Below are 10,048 nucleotides of genomic sequence, written 5' to 3' on the forward strand. Positions count from 1 at the left end.
GAGTTGGAGGGAAAGAGGGAAGGAGGGAAGGAGAAGTCACAGGTCTACTGGGACATGACTATTAAAGGGTTTTTTATTTTTAAGTCCTAGTGTTTTAGGAAATGTGTACTTTGTATCTGTCACTAAAGCCTTTCAGGTGCTCAGATAGTCCTGCAAATGATGATTGTTTTTAAAATGGAGCTTGTTTCCTGCCAACTACATATAACAGCAGTTTTAACATTTGTTATGGTTTCCTTTTCTACTGCTCTCTACTTTTCATCACAGTATTACAATCTCTAATAGAGCAGCAGCCTAAGATTGAAGTCTTTATAACACAAGGCAGTATTAATTACTAATGCTTATATAATATGGGTTAATGTTTAGTATGGAGTGCACTTCTTTAAAAAGGCTTACAGTGTGGAGTAACATACTATATATTTATTTTATTTTTAATTTATTCCATTTAATGCCCTACCCTTTTCTGACTAACACCAGGCTTAGAGCAACTTACACACATTTTAATTAAAATGTATTAAATAATAATAAATTAACTTAAAATATTAACTTAAAACATTATCTAGTTAACACACAACTAGATAGTAAAATTAAAGTATAAAAATATTAATATTATCTTTCAAAGCTAGATAATGAAATATGTTCATCCCTAGATTTTAGCAAGTCTCTACATGTCCTAGTTGTCCTAAATTACTGAAATGAAGGCAGTCTCAAGGGGGTGCTCTTGTCCATTTCAGAATAGTTGAGCAACAATGCAAGTCTTTCCCATGTACAAACAGGCTTTCTTTGTAAACAGCCTCTTAGTATAGGAGATTGTGTTTGTAATAAATAGGATTTCCATGGTGCCCAGTGCAATTTTCCATGGTAGACAGTGAGATTTTCAATTTTGGTTGATTTTAAACTAATTTTTATGGTATATTTATTTTACTTAGAGATTAAAGACATTGTGGCAACAGTCAGATCTAAATGGGTGGGATTTGGAGTCAAGGAAAAAGATTTTGAGTTATTTTTCAAGGCTCAGAATTTTATAGAAAATCAAGTCAACGTTTTTAGCATCAGCCAGTTTACGCCTCAATGGTAATTTGTTAATTTTTTCTTAGGTGCAAAGTTCCCCATCAAATGGACTGCCCCAGAAGCTGCATTATATGGAAGGTTTACAATTAAATCAGATGTCTGGTCCTTTGGAATATTGTTGACAGAGTTAGTAACAAAAGGGAGAGTGCCATATCCAGGTAAGCAAAGGCACTAGAATGTTATAAGAAACTGTTATGTGCTTATCATAATTAATGGAATTAGTAAAAATGCTGGTAGATTTTGAGTTTGGAGAAGCTCATAATTTAACTCTTCTACCAAGATTTTAAAAAGACCTCAATTCAGGCATGACCCTAACCTCTCCGGTCTAGACCTGACTTGAAATGCGGCTTACTACTGTGGTATTTTTATTGTGCATGTCCGTGGTGGCGAACCTTTGGCACTCCAGATGTTATGGACTACAATTCCAATCAGCCCCAATGGTGAAAGCTGACCCATGCTTTGGCAGGGGCTGATGGGAGTATATGATCCAGCTCCTCTGGAGATGCCAAAGATTCCCTACTAATTGTAATCATCGCAGAACAGTCTGCTTCTCCCCCCATTATAAGCATGATTTAGTTTGGTTCTTGGGTTCAGTTTCCAGTTCTTGCATGCTGGCTAAAGTTGCTGGTTGTAGGAGCTCCCTGTCTTGCAAATAAAAAGCTGCTGTTTTGGACCAGCTTGTCTCTGCTGAACCTGAGAATGAGTGAGAATTGTAGCCCAAGGGCTAACAGTATGTACTATAGCAACTGCTCTCTTCCCAAGCAACAATATATATTGACCAGAGAAGCAGGGAGTGACCAGCTGGAGAAGATCCAGTGCTGCTCGGGAAGGGGAAGATGCTGACAGGGGGGAGATTGGCATCTGTGTGGTTGTTGGGAAGTTTGCCAAGCACTCAACAAAGGTGCTCCAAAAAGCATTTCTTTTTGAGTTGTACATAATGGGGAGGTAGTTTGTCCAATATTAGTGTTAAGATCAGAATCCAAAGAAGTGCAATCACACCTTGATTTAGACAGTATAAAGAGCTGTAGCAAACGTAAGTGAAAACGGTGGGCTTTTCTGCATGCTTAACTTATTCCTGATTTTCTTGGCAGTTGATCCAAAAGCATGGGAATTGATCTAAGCATGATGTTGCCATACATCTGCTCTCCCTCTGAACTGTCACAGTTGTGGAGTAAATCGTTTTTCCACATGTGACTTTTAAATAATCAGGATTTTCAAGGGATGTACAGTCATCATTGGTGGTATCACAGCACACACATCCTTTTTATTTTTTGTCTATACTGATATTAATATGTTGATATAATAGTTGCTTTTTAAAGGCACTAAAATATGGTCTATTGATATAGCGTTGTAACAGTAAGTTTAGCAGGTTCTCTAAATTACCAAATTTCAAAAAAGTTTTAGCACCTTCCCTTGTAAAAATATGCCTTTTTCCTTTTCTTTTCTTTTTAAATGAAGCAGGAAATTCAAAGAACCTTCTAAACCCACTGTTGCAAAATATATTGATATATCAATATTTTAGTGTCCTTTTAAAAATCAAATAAAAAACCATTTGTCTTTAGGGTGAGGAAAAGAGAGGGAATAGTTTGGCAATGATGACTGTCCATTCATCAAAACGTTGGCTGGAGGTGTGTGGGAATGACCAGAGCAAAGAAAAACAGAAAAATTATTTGTGAGGAAGAAAGTAGCTCAAATTTGCCTTCCAGAAAAAGATTGAGATAACAGTGCTGTCAAAAAACAAACAAACCAAAAATAACCAGCACAAAAAACAAACAAAAACAAAGCAAAAACATAAGGCAGAAAAAGATGCATGTGAAAATCACATGGTGACCTGAATTAAAGGTGGATTTTGCACTGTGCAAATATAATGTCTTTTGGACATAAACAGCATTTTGGGGAAGAACTTCACACAGCTCTCTTCCCCAAAATGAGTTCAGCCCATTATATCCTTCTCAACCTGGGTTTTTCAGAGATCACTAAACTAGTCATCTTTTCCCCCCAAGCCTGGGTTGAAGAATTAACTCAGCAGGCAGGAAACATTTTATTTCTCCTACCCAAAACTCTTCATTTCTGCCCACCAATTTGTGTGCTGCAGGAGATTCCCCATGGAGGTTTCCTCTGCTTGCAGCATATCAGTTTGCTATTTCATGCATGTGTCATTTTACCTTTTTGTTTGTTTGTTTTGAGGGGAATGTCTGTGAAGCTATGGCACCACAATTAGAGAAGCTGCAATATGCTCATGTTTGTGTTACCATAACTTTGCAGACATCCCCCTCAAAACAAAACAAAAAAGGAAAAACAACACTAGGCTAAACAAACTTTGTAAATCTACTTTTTATAGTGAAATAGAAAACAAATGAGCTGCAAGCAGAGGAAGCCTCCATGGGGAATCTCTACGGGGAAGCTGCTGCAGCACACAAAATGACAGGAGCCACTGTGAAGCTGACAATTGATTGTAATTACAGATTATAGTCTCTCAAAACAAGATAAGAGACTTCGGTGCCAATGGACTTTGAAGTTACATGCAGGGTAGAATTTTTTAGCGAGTAAAATACTAGGAGAAATTGTATTTCACTAATGGATTTAAAAGAACCGATTCTGACAGTAAAAAACTGTAATTTATCAATTTAGGCAGGGATAGAGGAGCAATAGGTAGGATAGGCTCATTCCGCACATGCAGAATAATGCACTTTCAAACTGCTTTCAGTGCTCTTTCAAGCTGTGCGGAATGGCAAAATCCACTTGCAAACAGTTGTGAAAGTGGTTTGAAAACGCATTATTTTGCGTGTGCGGAAGGGGGCCATAGAGACCTCTGGGAAGTCACTTCTTGTTTCAAACAAGAAGTGGCAGCATAGAACACTACGGAGTTCAGTCTCCTTGGTAAAACCATAGCAATGTTTGAAATTCTTAGAATATCATATCTCTACCTGTTCTGAAACAAGACTTCCTGTTCTGAAACAGGAAGTGACTGCTAAGTGTGATTGTCGCCCCCTCCCCCCGCCACACACACATTTCATTGACCAAGGGCAAGGGACAGGGAGCATCACCATTACCTGGTAAGTGTCAGCCCTAGGTGGAGAGGATTTCCTTTGACAAAGGATTCAGAGCAGAAGCTGGACTGCCATTTGTCTGGAATGCTTTAGCTATGGATTTCCTTCACTGAAAAGGGAGTTAAACTAGATGGTCAATAAGACCCCCTCCAAATACTCTGTTCCACCAAAAGGTCTAAGTGCAGTCAGTCATGGTTTGGTGAAAGTAAAAGTGGCATCCTTCTGCAGGTGAAAGTAGTCCTCAATGTCTGTGAGCATTAAATAATAATTTTTAAGCACAGCCTTTGTCAAAACCATCATTATTTGCATTATTAAACATGCTAGTTTGATAGAAGAACATTTATATTTCCTTGAACAACTATTGGCAAAACGTGCATCCCCCCACAACTTACAGTTCTCACTTTTGTTTTTGTTCCACCCACCATTTTGTGTGAGCTTCAGGAGCCCCTGTGCCTCCACCACCATCTTAAGAAGCTTCCCTGCTTGCAGCTCATTCAATGGGCATTTCAATGTATAAAGTACATGAACAAAGTTTGCCTTTTCCAGCAATCCTGCACCTGTCATTTTTTCCTTTTTTAAAAATGAGATATCTTTATATCCATGAAGACACCATCTGAGAATCACAACCACTTGGAGGAGTGGACTACCTCCCATTAAGAAGACTAGGCTAGACCTGGTCTAAGCAGAGGGCAACTTTACTCATTACTTTCAATTGCAGGTAGACTTGCCTTCTACAACTGAAAGTAATGGGTAAAGCTGCTGTTTGATGGGAGGTAGACCTGCCCTCCGAGTTGCAATGCTTACATGTCTTTGTGTCTACAAAAATATCCCATTAAAACAACACCACCACGTGCATGGGGTCACCAGAAAAAACAAACTTTATTAATGAACTGCATACACTGAAAGGATGCACCAATATGCTGAAAGCAGGTAAACTTCAGGGAATGTTCTTAAAATGGCGGCAGCAGCACAGAAGCTCCTGAAGCTGGGGCAAAACAGTGGGCAAAACAGTACAAGGCAAGCACTAAGACCTGTCATGCCCCCACAGAGCCTTTGTTTATTTCCCCTTTAGTTTCCCCACAGTTAGTATGGGTTTAGCTATGTTTTGTACAGTATTCAGTGGGAGGGAACCGAATTTAGTTCTGTCCCTTTAAGAAGCCCTAGGGCTGGTGTTCTACGGCAGTTATTACCCAGCAACCTGTCTGTTTTGGCAGTTAGGGGACCCAACGGAAGCTGGGTGAGCTGCAACGGATTAGGTGCCAGCGGAAGCTGGGTGACAGCAACAAGTTAGACAGTCCAAAAGATGTTATAGATTCACAGTATTTAAAAGTTAAACTTGGTTATAAGTATGTTATAGTCTCACGAAAGTATTATTTTACAATAGAATTCCAGACTCCAGAAAGTTTCACTGCAACAAAGTAACCTTTATTTAGTTAGACCCGGGAGGAGTCAGGGTCACCTTGTCAACATTATTATACAATTAAAAGAAGCTTTAAGTATGTGAACTGTTAACTGAGTCAGTGGAGTCTTACGGCATTCTGCTTTGGCCGGGTGCAGGCACCTAAATAACCACCTGGGGAGCTAGAACAGTCTAACCCGAATGTTTCCAGTTTCCAAAGGAAGGCGAGATTGAAGAGGATTTCGAGTTACGGTGAGAAGCAAGGCAAAAGGGGACAGCCTTTGCAGTAAAAGGAACAAAGAGAAGTCTGCACTTTACATAACAGTAAGAGATTGGTTCCTATAAGCCCTAAAAAAGAAGCTGGGCGCATAGGAAAGTTGAAGTCTTCTTTGCTAGGAGCACTGGCAGAAGAAAGAGATTTAGTTCCTATAGAAGCCTAAAAGAAGCCTGCAAGGCGCATAGGAAGAGTTTGGGAAGTCTTCTTTGCTAGGAGCACTGGCAGAAGAGAGAGATTGGTTCCTATAAGCCCTAAAAGAAGCTGGGCATACAGGAGAGTTGAGAAGTCTTCTTTTAGCTAGGAGCACCGGCAATGCAAGAAAGAGAAGAAACTCTCCACTCCAGAAGCCAACAAGCTCCTATTCTTCACAAAAGCAAGTGCTAGAAATAAAAAGCCCACTACCAAAATGTGTGGGGCATCTCTTTTGCAAGAGATCAAGGTGAATGTAATTGCGAAAGCTCAAAAATTGCTCTAAAATTGGCAAGACCTCCTATGGCTATTAATGTTATCAATCTTGGAAAATGCAGCTTGTACAAGAAGAAGAAATATTAAGGATTGTAAGGAGACCTTTACAACAACGAGGTAACCTTTATGGAAAGGTCAATGGGGCTAGGGAGATATGATTTCCCTCCTAGAAGCTGTATGAATACATCAGAAGCCTTGAATGATATCAAGAGGAACAAAGATGGAGGAGGGATCAGAGAAAAGAAAAGGCAGAACTTTCTTTAGCAACATTATGTGTGGTTTTATCTAGTAGAAGTTGCATTGGTGGTTGCAAGCAAGTCAACAATCAGAGGATCCAGCACGCTGCTAAAGAAAAAAGAGATCTCCACGGAGGTTCTGGGCCATTGGACCTTGTGGTAGGAAGTAGTTCCAGGAGGGGACCCGCTACAAGAGTCGCGTGAAGGATTAAAAATAAAGAACCAACTAAAGCAACAGGTGAAGAAAGGAGACTTTCTGCTGAAATCGATAGAGACCACAGTTCTAGCTTTCCAGGGAGCAAGAGTCGGAGATGGCTGCAGCTTCCTTTACATGATCGCGGCAGCTCAACTCCAACAAACATATTCTAGAAATAACTCTGAAAGCTTCAGACCCCACAGTGTGGCAACAGACAAACATGAAAGGAGAGACTCCTCTCTTTGTAGCGGTGGATAAATGTATTGTGGAAAACGTCCATTTTCTGCTACTTAATGACTTCAACCCTGATTTTAAGAATGAAGATGGAGATTCTTCTTTATTCAGAGTTCCTGAACGTTGAACTTCAGTGAACCACAAGCAGTTTGAATTCTGCAATCAAGATTGTTAGAAGTTTATAGTTATAGGTAGCATAGAAGTTTACAGTTAGCATAGTTGATATTATGTATTAGGGATAGATAGTTATTAAGAGTAGTACAGTAAGAATAGTTAAGTATAGTTAATGGAAGTTGATAAAGGTAAAACTTCCAGAGGAAGTTTTAGGCGGGAGTGTCATGCCCCCACAGAGCCTTTGTTTATTTCCCCTTTAGTTTCCCCACAGTTAGTATGGGTTTAGCTATGTTTTGTACAGTATTCAGTGGGAGGGAACCGAATTTAGTTCTGTCCCTTTAAGAAGCCCTAGGGCTGGTGTTCTACGGCAGTTATTACCCAGCAACCTGTCTGTTTTGGCAGTTAGGGGCCAACGGAAGCTGGGTGACTGCAACAGTTAGGTGCCAACGGAAGCTGGGTGACAGCAACAAGTTAGACAGTCAAAGATGTTATAGATTCACAGTATTTAAGTTAAACAGTTATAGATGTTATAGTCTCACAGTATTTACAATAAATTCCAGACTCCAGAAAGTTTCTGCAACAAAGTAACCTTTATTTAGTTAGACCCGGGAGGAGTCAGGGTCTGTCAACATTGTTACAATTAAAGCTTTAAGTATTGAACTGTTAACTGAGTCAGTGAGTCTTACATTCTGCTTTGGCCGGGTGCAGGGCACCTAAATAACCACCTGGGGAGCAGAACAAGACCTCCACAGAACATTCTACCACAAAGAATGTCCAAGAAGTGGCAGATGAACTTACAATTTTACTTAGATCTTTTGGTGGGGCACAGTATAGGAGTCTATGATTGCTGAACTTTACATGTGTTACAATAGTCGAGTACTTGGTAGCAGTCCCATAGTATGTAGCTTGTTTATGAATCGTAAAACACACACTTGTGCAGTATTCTAACATCTGTCGCAAAAGTTGGAAAGTATACATCAAATATTTATATATTATTGGTATCTCTTGTAGGTATGAATAACCGTGAAGTCCTGGAGCAAGTAGAACGAGGTTATAGGATGCCATGCCCTCAGGATTGTCCCATCTCCCTGCATGAGCTCATGATTCACTGCTGGAAAAAAGACCCAGAGGAACGCCCAACTTTTGAGTACTTGCAGGGTTTCCTTGAAGACTACTTTACTGCAACTGAACCACAGTACCAGCCAGGTGACAACCTGTAAATTTTTGCTTTGTGCAGACTTCCACTATCAGGTATCGCACTCACTGTTGACACATAGTGACTGACTGCTCCCAGGAGCAGCATCTTAAAGTCCCAGGATGTGCTGGATCCTGAAAACGAGATCTTCTAACTACCTGCCCAAAAGATCTGAATGTCTTCTATGAACAGAAAGTGAACATTTGGTTATGTTCTTAATCAAAGACTACGAACTTACATTGTTTTGTTGTTATGTACACTGCAAAAACATTGTTCAGTGTAAATAGTAATTCAGTGCCAATAACTGATACTAGTGCTTTCCTTTTTTAAAAAAAAATAATGCAAAACGATGTGTTTTTGACTAGTCTTTTCCTGATTCACCTAAAAGTATTATTTTCCAAAAGTGGCCTCTCTTTCTCTACATTTTTTCATGTTTTAACAAATAAAATCAGGACCAGTGTCCTGGGTTTTTTGTTTTTCATTTGTTTTTTGTTTTGTTGGTTGCTTTTTATATATAAAATGTATGTAAAAATATTCATACTTGTATATACTAGTCAGTGGGTGCTATTGCAGAGGAAATGTTTCAAAAACTGATTAGCCATGCTGCAAAGCACCTGGGGGGGAGGGGAGGGGAGGGACTGATTTTACTGTAGACCTGGAACACTGGTAAGATTCTGAAAGCCAGTGCATTTTTGACTTTTGCCAAGCATGACTTTTTAAAATTGGATTGCACTTTTTGATTTGACTATATACCTGTAGGTTGTCGTAACTTTTGATCTTTCAGAAATTATGTGCAGAATTTCCAACAACATTTGACAACTGCGTGATTTGATTTTGTGATCAAGATTAAAACAAACTCATTAATGCAAGGAAACACACAATGACCCATTTGGACTGGAAGGTTGAAATTGCAGTTACTTTCTTGTATCAAAATATGTATGCTGAAAGTTTTCAGGTTTTTTAAAAAAAAATTAATAAACATTGCAACCACATGCAAATAGTCTCAACCTCATAGCATTTTAGTCATGCCCATCTGCCAATCTATTCATCAAGCATCAGCGATAAGCTTTTGCATGTACCATTTCCCATCATAAAATGGGTGTTCTAGATGTCCTGTATTGCTAATGGAAATCACTTTCAATATGTTGGCAAGTTCTCCAGTTGAATTACTATGCACTCGCTTCTCTCATGGCAAATGGGAGGGAGGAAGTGGAGGGATGTACACAAGTGTTATTTTTTTTAGTTGTCTGTTTGTACCAGCCTTGAATTACTTACTTTTAACCAAAAGAAACAAAACTTTCCCTTCTTTCTATTTCTCTTAATTTTTAAAATAATTTTAAAGTCTTTAATTAGATTTTGTTGTTGTTTATTTGCAAGATTACATTTTGAAAATGTTTAACTGTCTTAATTTAGTAATTAAAAGAGAGCATTTTACATTTGGATTTGTTCTTTCATTTAAATCACAGCTGAGTGAGGTTTCTAACAGGGGAGTGTGCATATCCTTGGCCATTTGGCTTTTGAACGTCACTGGTCACTGTTATGAAGCTGACAAAAGGAATTATTTTATTATTATTATTGGATTCAATTTTTATCCCATTCCTCTCTCAGAATGGGACTTAGAGTACAATAGTACCATAATAAGAAGAAAACCGTAATTAAAAATGTGTGAACAGAATGCCAAGCTCCCCCAAAGGCCATATGCAGGAGAATGGAGACACAGTGGAGAGTTATAACAGGAGAGGCAGTCCTTTAGTTGTAACAGCCCCAGACCATTTAGGGTTAATTATGGTTTTAAGTAACATGAATTGTAGAGG

General features: G+C 39.0%; 1 protein-coding gene across 4 annotated transcripts in view; it reads left to right on the plus strand.

Moving 5' to 3' along the window:
* Nucleotides 1-9,668, plus strand: part of FYN (FYN proto-oncogene, Src family tyrosine kinase) — a 156,450-nt gene extending 146,782 nt beyond the window's left edge. For all 4 annotated transcript variants that reach the window (XM_048492571.1, XM_048492591.1, XM_048492597.1 and 1 more), the window contains 2 exons: nucleotides 1,095-1,226; nucleotides 8,051-9,668. In XM_048492571.1, the coding sequence (XP_048348528.1) occupies nucleotides 1,095-1,226; nucleotides 8,051-8,259 (341 nt within the window). In that variant the 3' untranslated portion in view covers nucleotides 8,260-9,668. The remainder of the gene's footprint in view (nucleotides 1-1,094; nucleotides 1,227-8,050) is intronic.
* Nucleotides 9,669-10,048: the final 380 nt, after the last annotated feature.

Source organism: Sphaerodactylus townsendi, linkage group LG01 (assembly GCF_021028975.2).
Source record: "Sphaerodactylus townsendi isolate TG3544 linkage group LG01, MPM_Stown_v2.3, whole genome shotgun sequence".
NCBI classification, from domain to species: domain Eukaryota; kingdom Metazoa; phylum Chordata; class Lepidosauria; order Squamata; family Sphaerodactylidae; genus Sphaerodactylus; species Sphaerodactylus townsendi.